The 26,765-nt window shown below is 40.9% G+C and overlaps 1 protein-coding gene across 1 annotated transcript in view; it reads left to right on the top strand.

The window, feature by feature from the left end:
* Positions 1–16,255: 16,255 nt before the first annotated feature.
* mapkapk2a (MAPK activated protein kinase 2a) overlaps positions 16,256–26,765 on the top strand; it is a 36,433-nt gene continuing 25,923 nt past the window's right edge. The window contains exon 1 of the mRNA XM_026168295.2: positions 16,256–17,031. Within this exon, the coding sequence (XP_026024080.1) occupies positions 16,786–17,031 (246 nt within the window). The 5' untranslated portion in view covers positions 16,256–16,785. The remainder of the gene's footprint in view (positions 17,032–26,765) is intronic.

Below are 26,765 nucleotides of genomic sequence, written 5' to 3'. Positions count from 1 at the left end.
GGTCAGTTGGTTCTCTGAATTTATTTCTCTGCCTCCTCAGATGCAGTCCTGAACCAAGAAAAGCTTAACTGCCCAACTGAAATCATGCACTATCTACGACAGCAGTCATCCCGCTTCAACTCCTGGATCAAACCTAGAAATTCTCCCTGCTGATTCCTTCTTGTGAAAACTGGATAAACCTAGGATCTCCTTTTCCTCCTTTTCTTGTTTAGAAACATCGGGATCATATATATGTGTTACACAACCAGAAAATGTGGTTGTTTGCAGTGTGTAAAGGCCTTTGTGGTCCAACATCTCCGCTCTACAGTCCAGAGGACACTCAAGTCTTGTGGTTTGTTCAGATGCCACTTTGTAAAGCTAAGCCGTGCTGCCACGTTCTTTTGAGAGAGAAGAGCCTTTCTCCTGGCAACCCTTTCAAAGGAGCTGTACTTGTTTAGTCTTTTGCTAATTGTACTGTCATCAACTTTAACATTGCTGGCTGAGGGCTCTGATATGTAGCTTGTGGGTTTTCTGCAGATTATTATACAGCCATAGACTGAATTTGTTGCGACACTCACAGGTGGAAATGCTCCAGACAAGCAAACTGCAAACAACAAAATATCTGCTTTCACAGAAATGCTCACATTTGCTGATGATCAGGTGCTGAAATGCATTTGATTAGTAGCTCCTGGCTGCTACTTATACCCTCTTAAAACCTGTGGAAGCAGTACTTTAAAATACATAAAAAGTGAAGCCCTACCTCCAGTTGTTTCTTGCCATGTAGCCAGTTTTCAGAAATTCAGTTCATTTGTCTCAGATTTCTGTCTTGCTCCCAATAAAATAAAAGTTTTAGTTTGTGTGAAAAATGACATTTAATCAAACACAATGTTGCAGTTAGACTGGACATAGAACGCTAACTTTCAGTCGACGCAAGAATACATTTAGGGCTTAATCTGCAACTTGTATCTGCACCAGAATTTGGTGCTGCTGGCTGGAGTTTCAGCAGCAGTTGTTAGGCCCTGGCACCTCCTTCTTTTAAAATAAATGGTGTTTCTAAAGACACTCGGGGTAGCATAGGGACAAGAGGATATGCCAAAGCTGGATTTATTGATAGATATTAAGAAACATAAATAAGAAAAACGTGGTTTTAATAAAGAATGAGGTCGTTAGTAATTCTAGTGATTTATTAAGTAGAGTATCAGGTTTACCCAAAGAATTGGCCAAGAATTTGTTTTTTATTTTCTAGTGCAGTCATCTGTGACTGCAGACTTCTCTAGCCAGTGTTTAAGGATGAGACAGAGACTGATGTTTCTTGGTAAATTAAAAGGATTTAGGGGTCTGTCGAGCCTCTTTTTGATTTAGTTTGTTCACATATTTGCATGTTACAAAACTTCGTTACGAAGCTCGTTTTATGTAATTTTGAGCTCTGTGATGATCCACCAGCGGCAGCCTATTAACGCTGCCTGAACTGAACTGTCTACTGGAATGGCGATTCTCTGGTGAACTCCATAGCTCATTCTCTTATTCCTCAGTAGGCTCACTTCAGCTCTCCAGTTACACAAACCTTTCTTTTTTTGCACGATGTTGGAATGGACAATACTGTCACACACACACAGACACAGCCCCAGGTCACGGAGTGCAGACACACACCAGAGCTATGAGTGTCGTCTGGCTTCGGTCCACTGGAACAGCTGAGGTACGAACCAGGCGAGGGAAGCAGCAGGCGAATGCCACATTAGTCCCTGCTGTTGCACCAGTACACAAACTCACACACAAACACAACACATGCCTCCACATGCACAAAAGCAGACTGACTACAGCTCACTGTTCCTTACTCATGTGCACACAATGACACACTCACAGCTGAGCTCGCACTAGTCACACACACAAACACATGCACAGCTGAGCACATGTCTATACAGGCTGAACAGATGCAGATCGTTGCGAGAGGTGGGGTAGCACTTCAAGAACATTTGCCCACCCAACCCACCAATCTACATTCCACACAGACTGCATGATACACCGTGTGCACACTTTGTTCCCCCCCATTTAAAAAAAAAGTATTTTAAAAAGCATCCTATTGCAACCTTTAAATTAATCTTTCTGGTTGAAACTGTATCTATTCCTCAATGTATTTGCTGCCTGTACATACAGCCCCCATATTTAGTTTGCCAGCTTGCTAGACTTGTTTACATGACCCCGGCTGGATCACAGTTGGGACTGGAATAGAGGATGACTCATCCCCCTGTCTGCAGAGGTGAATCTGACTGTGTGTCTTTTTCTCTATATGTGTATGTAAGTTAGTGTGTGCTTTCTTATAGCCTTAAGTAACCGGTCTGCACAGCAACACTCTAGGAAGACGCTCCAAGGGCGCATCAAAGCAATCCTATCTCAAAATCTGTCTGCCCACCTACTCAAATTTTCCACAGTCTGGTCTTGCTCAACATATTTATTATTAACCAGGCGCTCGAGAGTGTTTTTCTTCTGACATTTTTGTTTTCATCCACCCAATAATGTGTCAGGCATGTGTATTTGTGTTGTGTCTTTCGACAACAGGTAGTTTGCATGAAAAAACATAATATAAGATAAACTTGAGGTTGTATAAAATTGTTTACTCAAATTGGATCTTAAAACTATATAAAATGATTAAGAAACACTGAAATTCAGTATCAGATAATGTAAATAAACAGATAATAAACAGGGAAGCTTTAGTCCCTGACTTTCAGGACAGAAACCACCATAAAGGATATTTATCTTGTGTGATCGGGAATGTATGCTGATGTGGTTGACTCATTCAGGCTTTATGATAACTACACCTACAAAATTACTTCTAAAAGCCATAAAAGGCTGCTTGACCAAGTGGTGGCAAGCTCCTATCCTTAAAAGTCTTCCTAAATGACATCACCCATCTATTCTGTTTTATTTTCTTTATCTTCTTTCCCTCCCCATCAAACATGCATGCACTCCCTTGTATGCTCCGATAAGCCTGGTGACCCAAGCCTGTCCACTTTAAACATGTCACGGCAGCACAGCAAATCATTGTACGTTGTGCTCGATGTTTAGCTGTCGCTAAGAGAACGCGACCTGCAGGTTATCTGTAGTAAAACATCAGACTCGTGTTTTCTGGTAAGGCACCTGCAGCCTGGAAACTCTTGCCCCATCTATTCTGTTGCTGGGTAAATGGTATATTTATGGTGGGTTTCGGGTTTCCTTTAAAAGACAGGATAACCTTTAGCAGGGAATTTTTGGAGTTTGGAAGACAGTCATGTTCTGGTGTGAACCTTTAGTAAACATCAGCACTGACAATCAATTTACACCACCTTCACTGGCCTATAGTTTTGGAAGCGGTTTGGCATTTGTAAAATAAATAATAAAGTAATTTCGGGTGCTGCTTGTATATATTTAACACATTCATGTGTGTTGTGACTGTCTTTGCATCAGTAGATGCACAGAGTAAACACCGACTCATCACTTTCTGTCACATGGTTTATCTTGTTTGTACTTCTACAGAGTCCGCTTTCGAAGTATGGGAATCTGTGTATTCCAGTGTTGTTGTGTTGGAACAAAGAATTCTGAGAAATTTCAATTTTGTATTTCTACTGGACAACAAGATAATCGATTTACTGTCCTTTAGTCAGGCCAGCTGTTCTCTGAATGCTTTCATAACCACCCGTAATTCTTTATCTGTGGCTACTTGAGAAGTCAGCTCAATGCTGATTACACTGACTGTAGTTTGAAGAGGGCATACTGCATTACTTTGTAACAAGGGACAAAAGCTCCACTGAAATCACCCCTGAAGGTATTACACAGCACATTATATGCTGGCGTTTGCGGGACAGGGTGGCACCAGTGTTGTACAAAGATATTTGTGCATATGTTTGTAAGTTTGCATCTTCAGGGGAAGCCCCACTGGCCTCATTCTTCTCTATGTCCTCTTTCTGAGCTCTCTCTCTATTGTTAGCAGCTGCTGAGTGGATTGTTGTCCTAAGAGTTTTTTCCATGGCAGAGTGTGAGGAGCTGCTGTTACTGTCTGCTTCTGACAGGAAACATCCTGACCTACTGACGAGAGGAGAGCAGCGTCTCCCACAGGAGCCAAAACAGTGAAGAGCACACTTTGAATTAGCCTCTTCTTTCTGTATTATCCTACCCCTTTGTCTTATACACACCAACACACACACACTGGAAGAGGCTAAAGCAACGACTGAACACAATCCATCAGCTGAGCATTAATAATTCAAGTGCTCTGCAAAGTGTTAATGTTTATGTTTCACTGGCAGCTGAGCGCAGACTTAGTGCTACATTAAGGCCTAAGGCATTGTGTTAAGAGGCAAACTGGCTGCTTAAACATCGCAAGCAGGGTAAAAAAAATCCTAATAAAGGGAGAGACAGAAAAAGAAATGAACAGAACAGAAAAGACGTGGCAGTATCATTTGATTTGTAAGTCCTTTAGTTTTAGTTCTAGCCATTTAGTGTAGCTATAGAGCTAGAGATCAGTAGAGCACCTCTAAAACCGCCTAATAGCAGATTGTGTTCTTTGATGAATCTATTTTTTTTTAACTAAAAAAAGACAGTTCCTTGTTTACTGGTTCCTGGTTTTATGTGTCCTTTGACTTTTTTTCCTCCTTAGTTTTCTTTTTTTGGTTTGGAGCAAGTAATTAAATGGAGTGTCTGCTGGTTTCCTGGAAAATACACAGAGCCAAGAAACAGTCTGGCACATAACCCACAACATTTTGCTTAGACAGGGCCAGGCTTGCTCTTTCCACTGTTCCCAGTCTTCAGACTAAGTGAAGCTAACTAGCACTTGACTGTATCTTCTTCACTTTTAATGGGCAGATATGACAGTGGCATGCATCTCCTCGACTCATCTTCACCACAGAACAAAAAAGCATGCATACAACAGTGTGCGAAGCCTGCTGCAGTTAACAGTGGTAGTGCACTGGTCGTGTTCCCTGACAGTCCTGGGTTCAAGAGTTCAGGGCTTAATGTTACTAATCCTGTCAGTTGGTGAAAGATACACTGGGAACGTGAGGCAGGGAGGGAGATATTATGTATATACAGTATGGATATACTAAAAGTCCAAAATGGTCTATTTATGTCATCTATCCGTAAAGATGGCATGGGTTCACATCATCTAGATAAGCAGGTGTGGTTGTTTCTGTTAGTGCTGCATGCCCATGATGGTTTACTGTATATGCATGTCAGGGGTAGGCCAAATAGTACGCAAGAGGCGTGACAGGACATAATATTGGCAATGAGGAATATACAGTATGTTTTAGGAGTGGACTCCAGGAATGGAAAGCTGTACTAGCAGGGTGTGTGGGTCACACAACCATACAAGGACATAGTAGAGGCAATGGTCATACCAGCCCTGCACAAGCACATACATCAGTGTGGGTGTGTGCATGTGTGGTGTGGGGGGTGGTGGTGCCAGCTGGGCAGCTTAAAAATAGTGCCGAGTGGAGGATTGCAACTGCATGGGACTCTAAGAACACATGACCGCAAGTCCAGTAAATCACAGCAGATTTCTCTCAGCTCTGTGATGTCTGCTGAGACAAAGAGGATGATCATTAAACCAAGTTATGTCTTAGGATTCATCTCAGCTCTCTTTCTTCAATCATAAGACACCAGCAGAAGTGTGATGCAGGCAGGTTAAGGTGATGCTGTAAGTCAGTTAGGGCTGTATTAACAGAGCAAGTACGCCAAGAATATGGAATATTCTGAAGCAAATCTAGTCGATCAGACGTGTTAGGGCAGTGGGGCAGTAGGCTGAGTGTAGGAGGTGAAACGTGATGAGGATCAGACTGGCAGGATTAAAGAGCACTGGCTGGGCTGACCTCTGCTAATACGCAGAACACAGTGGAGGGAGGAAGAAGCACCGCTAGGCTGCAGGAACAGCTGTTCATTAAAAAGAAGCACAGCGCTCTTCTCCATAACAGATCAACACTCATGCACAGATGTTAATACATTTGATTATGTACAAAACATGCAGCAAATGTAATCTATATAAAATGTCGGGCTGATTTAAACTGGACCATATTCCCATGGACAAAGTGGCTCTTTCACCTCATGTAATCTCAGTTTGGATTAACATGGATTATTGGATTACGAGCCCCCCCCTGCAGGGAGGCAGGGACACAGACTGAGAGAAAAAAAGATGGACAGCTGAAACTTACACTTGCAGAACGAAGCTGATACCAGTAACCACATAGCTTAGCTTAGTTTAGCTTATCTTATGTTAGCATAAAGACAGGGAGCTGGGGAAATAGCTAACCTGGCTCTTAAAGGGTAACAAATTCCAATAAGTGACTGAACTAAAATTCATACAGTGACTTGTTTAAATAATTTAGTATAGAACCTAAAATGACATGTTTCTGTAACACAAAGTTATTAAGCTAAGCTAAGCAGGCTCATATATAGCAGACAGACAGGACAATGCTAACCTGCCAGAAGATGAGCTTTAATCAGAACATCATATAAGCTGTTAGTGAACAGTCAAGGAAAAGATCCATAATATATATTGGGCTTACCTGGTAGAAAACACAGAACTTTGGTGTAGTAAAATAATAAAGTTTTGGTCCACATGACATTTAAAGCTTCTAATATTTTTTTTCTAAATTTTCCAACACAAATGAGATTCTACTGTTTTGAAGTTTAAAGCGTTTTTTCTTCAGTTGTGTCTCTGCCAAATGTTCAAAAAATTATAAAAAGTTAATGGTGAACTAGACTTTACGCTGAAGCAGAGCATAAAGTGATTTACGAGCCAGCCTTAAATACCATGAAAGATTTTTTTATTTTCATGGGATTCTGAGCACTGAGACAGATGCTCAAAGAGATTCCTGAAACTTACTGTGAACAACAAATATGCTTGGAATCACTGTCTTGTTCAAAAGTCCTGTGATTACCAATATTAAATTTCCAGAGGACAGAGGACATCACATTCATTTTCAAAATTACCTATAATATACACAAAAATCCAAGAGTCACATAATCAAGTTCCCGCAATGGCAAGGGACACCAACCACCTCCACCAGTGCCTGATGGGATGGACTTGTAGCTGATCTGTTAGGGCCAAACATTTAATCACTAAAACTGACTTAGAGAACTCTGTTACTGAATCTCTGTAACGTCACCATGAGTTTTTATCTTACTGACATCCATGTCTCTTAGACTTTGATCATGTATTGAAACAACTTGTCAGGTTGGTGAAATAGAATAAATTCTTTTATAGCTGGATCCTAAGGTATTGCACCTTTACATGGCTTCTGGAAGCTTAATTATGTTTTATTACAGCTGTAACTGATCTTAAATGGACAACTGAACAAAGGAGAAACGGGCCAAGTTTGATATATAAACATGCCATGTACTTGGCTCAGTGAGAGAACACTGATTTAAAGCATGGAAACTTGAACTGAACTGAATATGTAAACATAAACATACACTGTGAGCTTCATGTTGATATCTCAGGAACAAGCAGAACTGCGGTTAGTGTACCATGCTGTTTGGATATTCTGCATATGCATCTCCATCCGTGACAAAATAACAACCGCCTGGGGTCAAAGCAGCCCTTTGAGTCATCTTAAGGTGCTGAGTGTGTCCTAGGGTCGTATCAGACAGATTTAACTACCAGCAATAACTGAGTGAGTGTGAGAGTGTATCTTCTTTCCAAGACTGGGTCAGTGGACAGGAGTGAATCATTGGGGAAAAAAGCAGCATGGAATTGTTGTGTCTGGTTGGAAGTGGGCCTTATGCCAGTGGACCAATAAATGCAGAAACTCTCTGTGCAAAATAACTGGAGCATCCTGCAGCCACATGCCACTGGGTCAGCAGAATCAGACCTGCATATCTGTGTGTGTGCCCAAAAGTGAGAAAGAAACAAGAGATGGCCAAAGCTGTAAAATGAAAAGGAAAAGGGGGCGTGTGAGGCTGGTTGTTAGTAGGGTGGAACTGAAATTAGGGCATTCTTTACAGCTGAGCAGGGCAAAAGAGGAGCTGGCAGCAGAAGTAGGCTAAATAATCATGTCCTATCATCAAACAGTCTCTTGTTTATTGGTCGGGGGGTCGGGGGGCAGAGGGGGACAGGAATGTTCATGTGACTAAAACGTGAGAGCAATTGGTCACACATGAAACCCACAAGTTGTTGTCCTTCTATCCATGAAAGAGAAAAGAAAGAAAGAAGGAAATCTTGTTCATCTGCTTATTTCTTTTACCAGCTTAAAAATATCCCTCCTCAGCTCCACAGAGGACCAGTTTGAAAAAGGCCAGACTATGTGACCATGAGGGCTCTCGTGCCTCTGCAGGGATCTCTGTGATATAGTCTCTGTTCTCTTATGAAAGGGGGATTCCAGTGACGGTCACATGCTTCCTGCGGCGCTATAGAAGAGGCCAACTACTGCATGGAAAATAAGCCGTACATGGTTTTCCTTTGTGTCTGGATGCATGTGCATACAGCATTTCTATAGCGTTGTGCAGGTCAATGTCAGTCTATGCTTAACGCATTCCTTTTTTGTCTTTAGTTCCACAGGTATGTACCATAAGTGTGTGTTAGAGGGAGAGAGAGTGAAGTGAGTTTAATGTTTGGTCTTTGTCATGAGGGCTTTTATGTTTTATTCTTTCATCTGCTCCCTTTAGCGTTTGCCACAGCAGATCATCTGCCTCCATCTCACCGTATGCTCCTCTGTCATGTCAACCCTTTGTATGTCCTCCTTTACTACTCTTCTAAGGTCTTCTTCTTTTCCCTCCTGCCTGGCAGCTCCATCTTTAGCATCATTAGTTCAGTGCATCCACTGTCCCTCCTCTGCACATGTCCAAACCATCTCAGCCTTGCCTCTCTAACGCACTAAGTCACTCCCAGTGAAACCCTTAACATCTTCAGATCTGCCACCTCTATCTCGGCTTCCTTTCTCTTTGTCAGTGCACCATCTCCAAACTGTACAGCAGAGCCGCTCTCACTACTACCTTGTAAACCTTCACTTTCACTCTTGATGCTATATACTAAACAATATATATATTAGCTGTATAATACCAGTAGGCCAGCTCTAATAGTAATTTGGTATGGCTTCGCGGGCCAAATGTAATTAGGCTGTGGGCCAAATTTGGCCCGCGGGCCAGAGTTTAACACCTATGCTTTAGATGGTTGACCCCAGATATTTAATTTCATCTGCTTTCACTACCTCTTATCCTTGCAGCTTCAGTCTTATACTGTACCTCTCTTCCTCTCATCCACACACATGTATTCTGACCTGCCTCTGCTGACTTTCATTCCTCTTTTCTCCAAAGCATACCTCCACCTCCCCAGGCTCTTTTCCACCTGCTGCCTACTCTCACTACAGATCATAATGTTATCTGCAAATATCATAGTCCACGGAGACTCCTGCTTGACCTCATCTGCCAGCTTGTCCATCACCACCACTGCAAACAAGGGGCTCAGAACCAGTCCCTGATTTAATCCCACCTCCACTTTGAACCCATCTGTCACTCCTGCACACCTCAACACCGTGTCCTCAAATATCACATACTTCTCTGTGACTCCTGACACCTTCACGCAGTACCACAGTTTATCTCTTGGCATCCTGTCATTGGCTTTTTCTAGATCCAGAAAGACACAGTGCGACTTCTTCTGATGTTCTCTATACATCTCCATCAACACTCTGAAAGCAAAAAGCACATCTGGAGTGTCCTTTCAAAGCATGAAGCTCACCGATTGTCACTCTCACTGATAGTTTCTTACCCTAGCTTCATCAACACGTTCCCATATCTTCAAATTATGCCTATCAGCTTTATCAGCATACCACCTTTGTTCTTTCTTTCTGTTCCGTTATTTGAGGTTATGGGTGTTATTTGACTGGACGCAAAACTCAAAAACACACGAGACGCGCCATTACTCCAATGAGTGTCCTTTGACTACGATGACCTGGATGACTGAGAACCTTCACAGACACAGTGTCCTTTATTATTTTTCATCCCCCCCACAACAACCCAGCAGAAACGTTCCTACCTCTTAACATTTACCTGATACTACACCCCCCTACTAAATAGGATGTGATGCTGGGATATAACCAAGAAATCAGATTAGACCCGCACGCTTTAATATGATGTTTCTTCGGGCTACGAAGTGAGCATCCAACCTCCTTTTAACGGTCTCATAATTGCTCGCCTCTTCGGGAGTCAGGTGCAGGGATACCTGCCTCCTCGCCCATAGTGTAGATAAGGGCGTTCACTTGATTTTCGTCCGCTTGCGTCTCCAAGTCAGACGCGATGCGAAATCTGTCAAAACGCTTTATCCATTTGGTCCAGTCGTCGGACCTAAAAGTGAATGTCTCCGGCGGGGTGACTTGAAACTGACTCATGACGTCACGTCTCTTTTCGCGCAGCTCCTCTATGGCTGACCTTTAACCTGGCACCGACGCCGAAACCTTTCGCTTATACCCAACTAACGTTTCCAGTTGTCTTCTGACACCATGTTCCGTTAGTTGAGGTTATGGATGTTATTTGACTGGAGGCATGACTCACAGACACGAGACGGGCCATTACTCCAATGAGTGTCCTTTATTATTTTTCATCCCCCCCACAACAACCCAGCAGAAACGTTCCTACCTCTTAACATTTACCTGATACTACACTTTCTACTTTCTTCATCTCCCTAACTATCCCACTGTTCTTTGCCACCTTCTTTTTTGAATATATATCAGCTTACATCTGTTCCAATCACCACTCTCTTCCCCTGGGGACACTCTCTACCACTTCAACCATCTCTTCTTCCTTCCCTCTAGTTGGCTTCAAACATGCCTCCCCCATTCCTCTTCCTTTGTCTTCGGCCAATACTAGAACAGAATGAGGACCTTGTTCATTCTTAACATAGGCCGCACTGACCCAATATGGAAGTCTCATTCTTGATGATTGGTATGTTTGATTTGGCAGATTTTACACCGGATGCCCTTTCTAATGTAAACCCACCGATTTGTGTCTCCTCTTGGTTAAGTGAGTGTGTAAACTCTCTACACAAACGTGCTCCATGAGAATATTGTGAAAGAACTTGTACTACTTTATGAGATGAATTAATGAATTATTTTCACTTCCGTTAGCACACTTGCACACCAACTCACGAATTAACTCACGCTTACACTATCATCTACAGACCATGACATATTCCAGAAATGTATGTAGTGAGACTGCACGTGTCTTTGCACACGCTGTATCACTCCACCACAAGCCACATGACTGGACTGCCTCATAGCTAGTGACTATGACTTATCGTTGTGATATTTACAACCTACTATGTTTGAGAACATGAGAAAGAGAGGGATACCGTGAGAAAGGAGGCTAGAGAAAGGGAAATTTTAGTAATGCACTGTCTTTAAAAGCTACTGTATATCTGTTTCTAACAAAACTAGAACAGAGAAACCAGATCTCCTGAGGAGAGAGCATTTTATTATTGGCTTTCTGAAAAACCAGACCATAAGCATGGAAATAACTGAATTTCTAGTTGAAGAGTCTACAGATTATTGTTTTTTGGCTAAGTGAAATCAGACTGCATGCAAACAGATGCAGCTAAATCAGAGTAAAATGGGAAAACATTAATTTATGGGTTCTTGTTGTTTCACATAACAATTACAGAGACATGAGAGTCAAAGAGAAAAGAGCCAAAGTTGGTGGGAGACAAAGATCATAAGAGGGCATTATAACGGGTGTGTGTCTGATTGTGTGTGTTTGAGTGCATCAGTGGGGTGAGCAGGTTCATCGGGTCCCATGTTGGGCAGGAGGGTTGGAAGTGTTCGGGTGCTAGAATCCTATATCAGAGCCAGTGCTGACCATGGGTCTATATCAAGAGTCGGCTAGAGTTTCAGCCCTGCGCGGAGGATTATTCTGAGAAAGATGGGTTCTAGCCAGCCTGAAATAACTGATCCAAACTTGCTTTGACTTATGCACTCTAATGAAGAACAGAGAGGGGTGCAGGAAATACGAAAGGAGATGCACCTCCTGCCCCTGTCAGGAAGTTAAAAGAGGTGCTGTGAAACAGGAGAGAGTGTCTAGGGAGCATTCTGGGAAAGAGTGGAGAAAAGGAAAATGTCAACATGCCAAACTGTGCAGCCCTGTGCACCGGCCACGCATTCCTGATTCTTGTAGAACAGGATAAACTTTGGGACACTGCTGCATAACCCATGGATAGAAATCTTCTATGTTTAGTTGGTGTCATATAGTCACTCAGGTTGCTTTGATAATGAAGAAAGGTTGGAGCCAGGACACTAAACCCTAGGTGAATATTGTTATAAACAGGTCAGACCAGTGTCTGGGTAGACACTATATGTACTCCACGAGTTATGTAAGGAGACTGTGTTAATTCATCAGTACAAAGCTGTCAAAAGCTCAGGCGAGCGTTTCCATTTTCAGAGCCTTCACTCAAACATTCCGCATGTGGTATATGGAGTCTGTATGTGTGTTCACGTGCTTGTGCAAAAGTGTTTTATAAGATGTACTCTCTGCATACATATATATAGGTGGTCCGTCAGGACATGTGATGTGCTTCTCTTACATAACTGTGGATAAAGAGGCATAAAGACAGAGATGTGCCTGTACACCATGCCAGAGAAAATTTCTGTTGGTTGGAAATTTATGAAGCTTGTAAGATGTCCTTTATCCCTGGCATATTAGCTTACTTGTAATAGGAAGCAGTTGGTTAAAACAGCTGTATCATTTCTTCTGCTGTGTCCAGGTAGTATATAAAATCAGCTTTGGCAGAGCTTGGCCACCATTTAAGTCTGTATGGTGAAGCTTATAGGAGCTACCATTTTTGGATCTTGATCTGTGATAAAAGTCCTATTTTTGTGGCAAAGATTCATGCTAGAAACCTATTGAGAGATCTGGGTCCATATTGACATGATAGCATCACAGTTCTTTGTCCTGTTCTTCTATAGTGAAGGTGCTCTGGACTGAGATTATTGCGAATGCTGCCAGTGTTTTTCCAATCTTTTATTATGAACCTGCGTAAAATTGTAGCCTCAGTTTCCTGTTATTAGCTAACAGGAGTGACACTCTGTGTGGTCTTCTGCTGCTATTACACAGATGCTCTTCTGCATACCTTGACTGTAATGAGTTACTGTTAGTCTTCCTATCAGCTCAAAATATGCTCACCATTTGCCTCTGACGTCTGACATCAACGAGACACACTTTTTTGTCCAGAGAACTGCCTCACTGGATATTTTCACCTTTTCAGACTTTTTCCTGTAAACCCTAGAGAAGATTACTGGGAAAATCCCAGTATATCATCAGTTTCTGAAATATTCAGACCAGCATGATTGCCACCAATAAGAGTTGTGGTCAGTGAGCATATGTCACTAGAATAAAACGCGGCGTTTCTACATAATTGTGAGCCAATTACTGGCAGATGAGTGTATGTGTATTTCCATTTAAGGTTTTTAATAATGTGGCACTACTTTGGATAAACCTTTAAAATCTTGATTTCACACATTAAACATATCTTAGTTGTATTCTCTCATTTCTGATGGCAGTGAAATAGACTTTGATTTCATTCAGCAACACTTTCAGGTGAAATCTATCCCACTCACAGACAGAAAGTTAACCAAACTGACCTGTGACTGTTGGAAGCACAATGAGAATGACCACATGAAGTTTTTGTATACTACATATGAATGCTGCAATAATGTTTGTGTTCAATAACAGTCCAATTTTTATTAAAAGGTACTTTTTAAGTTGAAATCTTCAGAGCCGGTGCAGCATGATTGAAATAAACAATACTTTGCACAAAAGGAAACCAAAGCATATACATTGTTGGAAGATGGCGTTCCAAACTGATTTTTCAGATTGTTTTTAGATTTGGCTAATTACCATTTGAACTACACAACTACATACCAAAGCATTTCAATGGAAAAAGCATTGCAAGCTCTTCAGATCACTGTTAACATTTTGAAAAAGTTAAAAAATAAACAAATATTAAAACATTTTAATGTGACCCACATTGTACACTATACACTGTTCATATTCTTCTCCAGTGAGATTAAAAACCCTATATTAATATGCTCTGAGGAAGGCGTTTCGTTAAGACTTGTCTGCCATCTCCTGGTAAAAAAGAGGCGCTGCATTCAATTTATAGCTTCTCTACCGCCATTAGTTCCGGACCAAGTGCTTGACACTGTAGTAAGAAATTAAAGTGGCAGAAAAATAAACAGAAATAATGTGCTCATCTATTTCTGCACGTTTTTTGTTTGTTTGTTTTTTGTTCAAATTGCAGGCTCATTGTTATTGTGCCAAGGCCAGTACTACACCATATTAACTTGAAAAGGGAACCAATTTTGACAGGATTTGGCTAAAGTCACTTTGCTGTTCCTTTGGAACAACCCCCCCCCCCCCCTCCCAAAACAAAACAACAACAACAACAACAAAAAAACTGCTTGCACTCATACACTTTATCTTTTTAATATTTCAGAGGCCAAACAGGAGACAAAGAGGAGACCTTTTCTCCAGGTGCTTAAGTGCATCAGTGAACTCACCAGAACAGCTGAATGTAAGCATGGAATATCCTCAACACACTTCCACTTGTTTCAGAACTTCAGAGCAGAGTGATGCTTTAAAAGTTGCTCAACGACCACTATTTTAGTTTCAAGGACACATGAAGAATACACCTCAAAGTCTGGGAAAGAAGGAAAGTGGACATCTTTAGGTTTGTGAAGACGCGTCACCTCTCATCTAAGAAGCGTCTTCAGTTCTGAAAATAAAGGATGGCGAGACCCAGGTATTTAACCCCTAGCGCCTAGTGGGATTTCTCTCCTTTGGAAGTAATTGAATTCTCACATGAGCCAAGGTGTGAAAAAATGCACAGGTCAATACCATCAATGGCGGTTAAGGGTTAAAACACTGAGACCTCACCCCACCCTGTTGAGGTCACCTGAGGCAAGGTGTGAGGGAGGGTTAAAGCGCCAGGGAGGGGATATCAAAACTGCATTGTAGGTGGCTGATAGCTGGTGTTGTAAGCCACCACTCCTGTTCACCAATGGCTGTTCACAGTGGACATAAATGACCTCCTGCATTCCTCTTTCAAACCATCTGTCTTCTTGGTCTAAAATGTGGACATTCTCATCCTCAAAGAGTGACCTTTCTCCTTTAAGTGATGTACAGCTTGGGTCAACTGTACTAGGGTTTCAAGACATAGGTCTCTCCAGCCTCTTAGATGATGTTTCCACTAACTTAAAGAAGTCCAGCTTCCTTTTTAAAAAAAAAAGCTGTTAAGACTACCTTGACATGGACAACTGAGAACCTACACAGACTGACCTGCAGAGGCCCATCTGCTCAGTTTCCTCCTCAGTCATGCTGGTTACCATAAGCCTTCCCCTATCCTAACATTTTTTGTAATCATTTCTTTTCCACAGTTATTGTGCTGTCTTATTCCCTTGCAGATTAGCAACACAATGTATCCCTCTGAAATGCAACAATGCTGCAGTGATTTAGGCTCAGAGACAGCCTACTGTAAAGGTACCACAGTTTAATTAAAACGTACGGACCAAAACACCATGTTATATCTGTATCTTGTGTTGAAAGTGGAAATTTTATATCCTTGAGGAAGTTTTCATTTAATAACTAGAATGTAAAAATGATAGGTATTAAAGTGATTGCACAGGCTATTGTTAGCATTCAATGCTGCTTTTAGGCTAATTAATAAGGTTTCATTTTTTGACAGTTACAATATTAGTAGTTGCATGGAAAATATTTTATATATTGCTGCCCTTTGACATACATACAGAAAAAAGACAAAGCAAGGTGTGTGTGTGTGTGTGTGTGTGTATGTATGTGTGTGTACAATCCTGGTTGCTCTGTAACTTCAATACTTTCATGCAGATCTGGGTTCTAATTCGCCAATATCGTACCTTTCTCAAAACAAATCAATGTGAAAGTAGGAACAGCAGACTTAAAGGCACAAAAGCTCTAGCGCTGAGGTCACCTATAGCACTTTGGTCCTTCTGGTCAGAGATTAGTGTGTCTATTTTCGTCCCTGTTAGACTGCTAATAAACTCTGGAGGGGGGTCTCTTGCCTGAAAGACTGGCAATTAAAACCTGCGTAACGCTTCATACTGTCACACAGGAAACGCACAATAAAAATGCAGGCTACTCTTAGATTATCTTTTGGCAAAGTAAGTCTCTGTTCTTGTAAACGCCTGTGCGTGTGCCCTCTCCTGGCCGACGCTCCAGTCTGTTGTATGAATCCAGTCGTTTCCTCTGGCGCACTTCTCCTTTAAGCGCCGAAAAAAAGCCCCGGCCATATGACGTCAGAAGCTAAACCTGCTGGGTGTCTGTCCGTTGGAAAGTGAAGTGTGTTTGTCGTGCTATTGCTATCGGAGTTTTTTCTCCCTGTGTTGCCTGTCTTTCGTGAAGTGTTTCTGTTATTTTTGTTTTTACTTCCCTCGAGAGGTTTCACGGTATCGACTGGAAAAAAAACTCTGCCACTGTTGCCGCCTTAGAGGATGTTTTAGAAAAGTTCCTGAAGCTTTCTTTGAGGAAACCGGTGGACGGCGGACACCACCGGAGATGGATAAGCTAACCGATAGCTGAGTTGTTAGCTGAGAATCACCGAAAAGACTCGAGCTACGATGCTAATAGCTAGCTAGCTAACTTGGCTTTTTACCGGCTAACCGAGCGACTTTGTGAACCCGTATCGTTAGAACTACTGCCAGATTTTCCTCGGGCCTGGACGCGACGCGGTGAGCAGTTTGTCAGAGGCCAGCTAACTCAGGAAGACTCGGTCTCTGTATTGAGAACAGTATTGTTGAGGGGAGGCTGCTTACCTCTCAGCCCCGAACTATGAACATGCTATCAAACTCACAGAACCAACCACTGTTTCCCAACCCGGCGGGGCAGCAGAACCCAGCCGGGCAACAGAACCCTTCGGGCCAGTTCCACTCCTTCCAGCCCAGACCCACCTTACAGATCAGGAAGAACGCAATCACTGACGAATACAAGGTGACCAGCCAGGTGTTGGGGTTGGGAATCAATGGAAAAGTGCTCGAAATAGTACAGAAGAGCACTGGCGACAAGTATGCCCTAAAGGTAGGTCATATCTGTAATGAAAGCAACACAATTTTGTCCAGCTATGAGTTCATGCAGTGGTCACTATTTTGCAATGAAGACTTTTAAAGTTCAATTCTACACCACTGGACGCTTTAATAGGCAAACAGAGTCAATCAGAGCAGTTCATTTTTATCCCACAGTGTCATTTTTAGACTTATTATTTAGGCATATTTCTCCTTGTTTGTTGTCCTGCAAAGTATTAAATTTAGATAAAACATATCAAGACCTCAAACTTTCAGGAAATTCGACTTTCAGCGTGCTTACATTTTACAGAGCACCAAATTTCTGTTTTTTTTGTCTTCCTTTTCTATGTCTCTCTTTCCTTTTCCTTCCTTTTCATTGATGTGGCAATGTTGGTAAAAGTGTATCCACGAATTAAATTTTTGATCACCTTTGGCAATAATTTCTTACCCTAAAACATGTCCCGATGTTGTCCAACGGGTGATTTTTAACTCCTATTATTAGAACATGTAACTTCATCATAATAAGCTGGTGCACAGTGAACCTAGAGTAACTTATAAGCAAATAATGAATTGATACACAACAGGTATCTCTAGTTCAAGTGTGCAGTGCTGCTTCTTGTGACTGGAGGTTGCTATGTGATGTTAAAGCTTTTTCTCAGTTGTGTGCGTTTTTTTTTTTTTTTTTTTTTTTTTTTGGTTTGGTTTTTTTTTTTGATTTCACATTGTCATTGTTTTATTTGTCACCCACTTTCACCACGTAGAGTAACAAGGTAAGAATGTCATACGTAGCTTTAAAAAAAAGCGTGTATGGGTTGGGGCTGGTGGTTGTTAGGGTTGTGGCTGTAAAGTGACACTGCAGTATCAGGATCTACCTCTTAAGAGATCATTTTCTGTATTGGTCAATGATTGATAAAGGACAAACGTCACAACAGTTATAAACACACAAGTAACTGAAATGTTATCCAGTGAGGCTAAATATCACTGAAGGCTTCCCCCCCATCATTATGATAGAGAGTGTAATCTTAAGATTGTCAGCATACATAACTGTTGCACAAAATCTTCTACAAGTGAATGAGTCAGGGAAAGACAAAACGAAAAATACAAATCTAAAACCTGAAAAAACAGGTGTGTGTGTGTGTGTGTGTGTGTGTGTGTGTGTGTGTGTGTGTGTGTGTGTGTGTGTGTGTGTGTTAAACAGCAAATTCACACAAGCTCCCACGCAACCGTCAATCAGCCATGTTTTTGTTTGTTGTTAAAACACTTGTAACAAGTATAAACTTAGAAAGTCATGTTGAACTTTCAGGCCTTCTCAATTGTCTTCTCAGCTGTTTTGTGTGAGCAGGGGCCTTATACATTGATAGCGCTGCATGTAAAACTATAGTTGCCTTTTATGTGAATATAGTTGTCGTTTTTAAAGTGGAAGTGGACTCAGTTCACAGTGAAGTGTAAAACATTTCTAGTAAAGCAGTATTTAATATCCAATAGAAGTGCAAAGCTGAAAAGAAGTTGGCAAAAGGCTCCCATGATTATTGTTGCAGTTGCTCAGTAATTCATGTAAAATGGGTGCCACTCGATTAAAAATCAGTTTTATGTTCACCCTGTGAAAAAATTTCCAAGCTAAAGGTCCACAGATTACACAGAAGTGGGCTGAAATTCTGTACTACTTAATTTGTTTCCAGGATTTTTGAGCGCTTAAGGCTGAGGGAGTAGAGAACTTTTCTCCAAGTATGATTTAATATATTGGGTCATTCTTTTATTAAATCTTAGTCTTATTAGGTTGTGACTGAATGTGTCCTGGAGGGTAAAATCACATTTGCAAATATTGTCAATTTTCCATCAGTTTCAGACCACATATATATAAATTCTTTCTCAAAAGAAGTAAAGAAAAGATATATGAACTGCAGCTGGTAACTAACTAGTGTTAGCTAGATTCTGTCTCATAAGTGAGTAATTCATTTTAGTGTAAACTTTCTAGAAAAGTAGTGACAAAGCAGTGGTTAGGTTAACATAACATCTTTGAATATGAATATAATTAAATCCATTTCCGGTGTCAGTTAAAATGATCCAAAACTGAAAGATATTTTGCACATCTGCCTTATAAGATAATTGCTTAAGAGGGATAAATGACAGGCTGTGAGAGGGAGACTTGGGAATCGGTAATGAAATAATTTTGTTTACATCATTGTAAAATAATTTTATGTTGTAATAATAAATCTATTTTCTTAATTTCCTCAGTACCAAAACTAGGGATGTTTCTGGCGACTAATAGACCTTTTCCACTAGTGCCTAGTACCTGCTTGGCTCGACTCAACTCCATTTTGTAGGGTTTTCCAGTATGTGGTAGTACCTGGCACCAGATACCTACTTGGCCAAGGTTCCAAGTGATCTGAAATAATCCAAAAATGTGAGGTCAACAGACTCCATGCCACTGATTGGCCAGTTATTGTTGTCACTCAGTGAATCATGAGAGCAGCTCCTTCACAAAAAATCAAAACCACAATTTTTTTGAAACCTAGCAACAAGGGAAATGGCTACACAAAAAACAACATCAGTGTTCGTAGAATTTAGCTAACCAAACGTAGCAGTGCTAGCAGCAGCAGTGGCCTTCTTTTATCCTAGCATTCACACCCTGACAAACGGCCACTTCTTTTTTTGGGGGGGGTGACAGCCATGCTAGCCGGCTGTCATCTGTTTACTTTTCCCCTTGCTTGTTTGCAACTTCCCTTCAAAGAAAAATTAACAGACAGAAAGGGGGTGGCATCTGTCTGTCAGAGCTGCAGCCCAGGTTAGTGGCCATTGGGGTCATAACATCTTTGAATCTCTAACTGCTTTTTTACATTAGGTCCTTGCCCTTTAGAGACAGTATCTGAATACCTCTCCTGTATCCTTAATGACATGTTTTGACACATCACTAGATGTGGTTCAACTAATTCTGACATCCTTAATTCTGACATTAGAATACCAAATACCAAACTAGCAGAGGTATTTACCAGCATTTTTAACAAATCTTTATTAAATGCTGTTACTGAAAAATTTCTTTGCAACTGTAAGGATCTTAGACTTCCATCTGGTCACACCCCTCAACTGAGAAATGGACTCAACCCTGAGCAATAAACTCCTGAATCAATCCATTAAGCCACTACAGACTATTCATAGTCTCTAACACTGGAACACCCCATTAGATGGCAAAGGAGCTTTTTTTTTTTTTACCAACTTTGTTTAGTTAAGGTGACAGATACTTGTTAAATTGGATGCATTAATGACTAGCCCCTCTGTTTGTTCACAAATGCTAGCAAAGTGTAGAATGTGGTTCATGCAAAAATATTCCTTTTTTCTTTACACAGCAGCCCAGGTTGTCATCAGTCTAGTACAGGGGTCACTAACAGGCGGACCGGGGTCCGAGTCCGGACCCAGTCGCCATCCTATATGGACCCGGACCTATAGTTAACAAAATATTAAATTATATTTAATTTTGACGGGGCGATTCAATTTTAAGCAGTAACCTTACATTGTATTAGACCAGGGAACATGCTGTATTAGACCAGGGAACATACTAACCAATTGTGTGCGAGTTACGCCACCCACGTGACACTACTTAGCCAATCACATCTGCGCATTGAAGGCGATCGCAACTCTGAGTGCAGACACAGACAGACAGAGGAAAGACATGGTGAGAGGTGAATGACAAGCGAGACAATTAACGATACAGTGAGACAAGACGTGAGCGGGAGTCACAAGAGGTAAAACAACTATAGCGCTTTCAAAAAAGAGAAAAGTAGACACCGAAAATAGAACTTTCAAGACTGAATGGACTGACGCATATATGTTCATTCTTCCGGCCGCAAGCAGCAAACCAGTGTGTCTCATATGTTCAGAAACCGTGGCACTGATTAAAAGTGGCAATGTCAAACGCCACTATGAGACAAAGCTTTTGAACAATCATACCCACCCAAGTCTGAACTCAGGTCCCAGAAAATTAGCAGTCTCAGAGCCCAATATGATCAGTCCACAAGGATCTTAACCAGTTCTTTCACCGCCCAACAACGTGCTCATGAATGTTCCCTCAGAGTTGCTTGGATTTTAGGTCAACACAAAAAGCCCTTTGCAGATGCAGGTGTTGTCAAAGAGTACATGAGTGCAGTAGCAGAAACATTACTTGAGGGTAAACAAAAAGAAGAGCTTCATGACAAAATAAAGCAAATACCTATGTCAGCATCAACAGCCACAAAGAGAAGTGAATTATTAGCTCAGGATGTGCTATCCCAGCTGGAAGAAGCTATTCATAAGACACCATGTGTAGGCTTGGCTGTAGATGAGTCCACTGATGTGTCTGACAATGCTCAGCTGTTAGTTTATGTAAGGTTCTTCAACAATGATAAGAAAGAGTTCTGTGAAGACCTGCTAGGTGTAACTTCCCTTCACAGCACTACAAGAGGAGAGGATATTTACCTGGCCATTAAGGAAATGTTAACAAAGCGAGGAATAGAGCCAAACCAAGTGGTTTCAATAACCACAGATGGAGCCCCTGCTATGATGGGGAGAGAGAAAGGAGCTGTAGCAAGAATGAAAGAGGACAATCCCGAGCTAATCTCTTATCATTGCATTATTCATCAGTCAGTGTTATGCTCCACCCTGTCAGACGAGTATGCTGAGGTGATGAAAACAATGATGAAAATGATTAATTTTCTCAGGGCATCTTCTTCTTGTCAGCATCGCATGCTCAGGGAATTTCTCAGAGAAGTTGATGCACACGCTGATGATCTTCTGCTTCACAACAATGTGAGATGGCTTAGCAAAGGCAGGGCATTGGAGCGATTTTGGTCCATCAGAAGTGAAGTAGCAGCTTTCTTGGAAGAGCTGGAAAGTCAAAAAGCAACAAACTTTTCTCTCTTTTTAAATGATGGGAAAAACATGGATATTGTGGCCTTTTTGGTTGATATCACTTCACACCTGAATGAACTGAATTTGAAGCTGCAGGGCAAGGACAATTCAATTTGTGAACTGATGACAGCTGTCCGCTGCTTTCAGAGGAAACTTGAAGTGTTCAAAGAAGACCTGCAAGGAGACTATGCACACTTCCCAACAGTGAAGGAACAGGTTCAGGGACAGAGAGATGTGTCCTCTTTTGTTGACTTTGTTGATAAGCTGATTGAAAACTTCAGCAAACGTTTTGATAGCTTCAGCTTTGGACAGCAGCTCACCATGTTCATAAAGAACCCATTTGCCATCACTGATGTCAGAGGGTTCTCAAAGGAAGTCACACAGCACTTCAAGTGGGCAAATGCTGGGCCTCTTCAAATGCAACTAATTGATCTCCAAGCAGATGTGGCCCTGAAAGAGCAGTTTGGAAGAACTGAACCTGCCATGTTTGGCTCCACATACAGCTGTGAGGCAGCTTTCTCCAAAATGAACATAATAAAAACTAAATATCGTTCCAGGATCACCAATGAGCACCTACACATGTGTATGAGAATGGCCCTGACACCATTCCAGCCCAGATTTAAAATCCTAGTAGAGCGAACTAAAGCTCAGTTCTCTCACTGAACAACAGAAAGTTGGGACGTGGAATATAAGGGGGAAAGAAAGAGAAACTGTAAAATTGTTAAAATGTTTTGAGGTTATCTGTTGAAAATGTATTGAGACTGTTTAGTCGAGATGTAAAATGTAAAGAAAAAGGGAAACTTTTTTTTTTCTGAAACTAAGCACTTTGTTTTAAGATGCACAATTTAGCCATTTTATTTATTTTCTCTAATTCATTTTAAACAGCAGCCCTATTTCTAATGTAGGCCTACTGTGTGTTTCAGTGTTAACAATAAATTTTGTTGAAATGTTTTAACTTGTATTTTCATTGATTTGACAGTCTATTGTTCATACGTTCAGATATAAATAAATAAAAAAAAAAAAGGTTGCTTCTCTATCACAATCATAACGTAAGTTAGACATTATGATGTCCCGGACCTCTGCTTGAGAAGATTTTCTCCAACTGGACCTCCTCAAATTTTAGTTTAATACCCCTGGTCTAGTAAGTAAACTGATCCAGAGGTACAGGCAGACTCCTGAACACTGTCTGCCTTGCAGAAAATTAACTGCTGGGTTGGGTTTAGAAGTAGGTATCAGTTTAAATGACTTGAAATGAGAAATTGTTTGCTTAACACTAACGCTTCATCCAAGTTTCTGTGAATCAGGGCGTTCAGCACAGTCCACTCAGGGATCCTTTAAACATGGCACCCCGAGCTCCCAAAGACAGGTTCCAGAACCGTGTTTCACCTAGAAACAATATAAGAATAAGATAAAATTGTAAGAATAAGAATATTGTTTCCATAACACTTCAAAAAACCCTAAAATTGTAATTCTCAAACTGTGACTATGATCCTAATCCAATATGAGGTATAATAAATAAAGCAACTGCTGCTGCATCTCCTGACTCTGGTCACTTGGTGAAGTTGAGTAGTTGCCATTATTGCACATTAATATAATTGTTTTGAATCTTCAAGCATTCCTGTGTTGAGAGTTGTCTGAATCTAAAATGAATCACACTGAGCAAACCCTGTTTTGTGGCATCTCTCCAACTAAATATACAAGTCTGAACTAAGTGAAGTTGATACACATAAGAAGCCAAAAGGAATCCCCCCCCCCCCCCCCCCCCTCCTCCTACCTGCATGCGCTATAATTTACTTTGCCCGATTCCTTCAGTGCTGAGTGTTCATTATTCTGGTCTAGGTGCTGGGAAATTTTGCTATTTTGTTACTGTGTTCAATGCTGTAAATGCCCGATTGAAAAACATGGACCTTATGCAAAACTTAAGGGAGGTTGGGTCATGTGATTGCTTGAATGACAAAGATGCTGCAGTTTGGTGTTTTTCTTTTTTGTTACTGTGTACAAGCTGACTATTTAGATGTCTTTTTCTTCTGTTGGATATAGTGGCTTGAATGCATCCTTTTTAGATGTTTTTTATCTCTTTTTCTTTTTACTGCCGCTACATTGAGAATGTTTTATGGCACGCAGTATTATCACATCTCATTTGATATGCCAGCTGTAAAGGTTGTTGACGTCTGAGTGTAATCATGTGGAGCAACAGTTTTGGTTTGAAGGTGGGTGGTAGGGTCATTTAATTTTAGACTGGTTCACGTGGGAGGGGTTAGCCCTTAGTAATTATGGTGTGGTATGGGTGTGTTTATTACCGGGCAATAATAAACCCTGTCTTTTGCATCTACCACTACCCCATTGTCCATGCACATCCACAGTGCCTAAGTCATACTGCATCTGCTAATGCAATCAACTTTTTAGGGGCCAATATGGGGTTTTTCTTTAGCGTTTGTTATCGTCAGACTCGAGATCGTGTCCAAGAGGCTGTCAACAGTGGATCATTTTTATCCTTTTAATCACAACACAACAAATTTCTTAACTGCACACATTAGGTTCACTAAAATGACTGAAGTTATAAAATCTGAACACTTGTCTCCTAAATTCAGGTGACCTCGCAGCCTTATAATTTTAGGTGTTGGTGCACATCAGTACAAAGAGTTTCTGAGGAATCACTTTTATCTTACAATGAAATATTTTCATCCTGATTTGAGTCCCTCCGAGGGCGACAATGCACAAGGTGGGGAGTCACTAAGTGGTTGATGAAAATTACATTGTCAGACACTAGATCTCAACCCAACTGAAGTCCTATTGGAAATTTTGGAGTTGCATATTCAACAGTACTGTACACCATCATCAAAACGCCAAATGGGGGAATATGTATTAGTTTCAGAGACCTACAAAATCTCTGCCAAGGCACATTACAACTGGCAGCACTTTGCGGCTCATAACCTAAGATATGGGGTGCCATGTAGATTTTCCCTTTTTGGTCATGTTGCCAACCCCGAATTTCCATCAGCAAAGCAGTCCTTCCCCTGATATGAACTTGTATATTTAAAAATATTTGCCAGAAATAGCTGCAGAAAGTGACAGATGGCTTAATTAATATTATATTGTTGATAGTACAAAGTCAAAACTGTTGTTAGGACCTCACTGATAAAATGCAATTGAAAAATTGGATTAGAAGACATGTTGCTGCAAAGAAGCCCCTAAAATGGAAGAACAAATAGCAGTGATGAAAGATAACGTTTGCACAGAACACTTGTTCTCTCTCCTAACCGGAGACAGAAGTTGGGGGGATTTGCTGTTTATGTATCACAGCTACAGGAAAGTTAGTGAAGATTTTACCTAATCTTTGTACACTGTTTGAATGACAACATAAATATGCTTCCACATAAATATTCTTATGTTTTAGCATCTGGACAGATGGCTTTGTTAGCTGCCTGTCTAATTTCATAGACTCAAACAGTAATAATTATTGTAAAAGGCTACTTTTTATTTCTTCCATAAGACCCCTGAGCCCCCACTAGGAGTTGGTTTAAAAAAAATTGATTTTCCAATTCTAATCGATTTTGAATTGAATAAAGCAATATCGATTCATTAAATCCTGAATCGATTTTTAAATATAAATGTATTTTTTCAGAAACGCCAGAATCTCAGATTAAAGCTCACAAAACTATTTCAACAACTGCCGAACAGCTAAAACGGCAAATGAGCGCAGGTAAACGGATTCCGCACGAAGACGTAAACACAAAGCGCGGATCGTTCACCCTACACAGGAGCTGAAAGCCGAGATGTCACAGATTGTGAAGCTGCAGGTTTTGTCAGTCTTTCACCAAAATTCACTGAACCAGCAGCAAAAGATCAAATCTAGGTTTCATGTTTGATAAACATCGTCATTAATTCCCTGTTACTTTTGCTTTCTGCTTCCAGCACGATAAAATCAAACTTCCTGCACTGCTCTCTCTCTCTCTCTCTCTCTCTCTCTCTGTGTACAAGAACCGTTTCCCATCTCAAATCTGTTTTCTGCATTATTCGCTTGCTTATTACGCATCAGTCAACTGTTGTGTACAGCACTGTCGGCTGCTGATTTTTGTGTTTTTTCTTCTCAAAAATGACCTCCGACTGGTAGAAGCCAAATTTTTTTGAAAATTACGCCAAATTGCAAAACTCTTAGCTGCGCCTCTAATAAAACCTCTGTAACTTTGCTCTGCTTCACTTCAGCCGTATCGGGTAATTTTCACATGTTGATTCATGGTTTTCTTGCGTTTTTGATCTACTGCAGAATATCTTTAAGGCGGTCATATAATCTTTGCATCTGCTGTGATGCTTACACCTCTGATGAAGTCTCACAAGTGTCAGCTTTGTTTTTATACATAGATATAAAAATGTGGATATGTACTGATAAATTATCATAATTATAATATTTCTGACTGGATCAAAATGGAATGGAAACGAATTGAATCGGGACCCTGTGAATCGGAGTCAAATTGATTATAGAAATTAGGGACGATACCCAGCCCTAGCCCCAACCACCACCCTCAGGACTCTGCCGACATCTCCCACAGTGGCGTCACCTTGTAAAATGTTTTCTTGAACCAGGTTTTATGGTAATAATACAGATGAAAAAGTCATGATTATTCAGCTGTGCATGCAAGAGATACTGTGATAAAGAAGTGGAGTCCCTTAGGGCTGCACTATTTTGCATAAAATGAGAATCACGATTTTTTTGGCTTAGAATTGAGATCACGATTCTCTCACGATTTTCTTTTCCAGTATAAATATTTATTGCACTTATTAACTGCACATCAACTTCGTAACAGTTGAGACTTAACATAAAAACAATGAATAAACATAAAAACAACAAATGTCTCACGTTTTGTTGTT

This window comes from Astatotilapia calliptera, chromosome 5 (assembly GCF_964374335.1).
Source record: "Astatotilapia calliptera chromosome 5, fAstCal68.1, whole genome shotgun sequence".
Classification (NCBI taxonomy): domain Eukaryota; kingdom Metazoa; phylum Chordata; class Actinopteri; order Cichliformes; family Cichlidae; genus Astatotilapia; species Astatotilapia calliptera.
The sequence above is the reverse complement of the archived record's forward strand: the minus strand, read 5'-3'. Positions and strand labels throughout refer to the sequence as shown.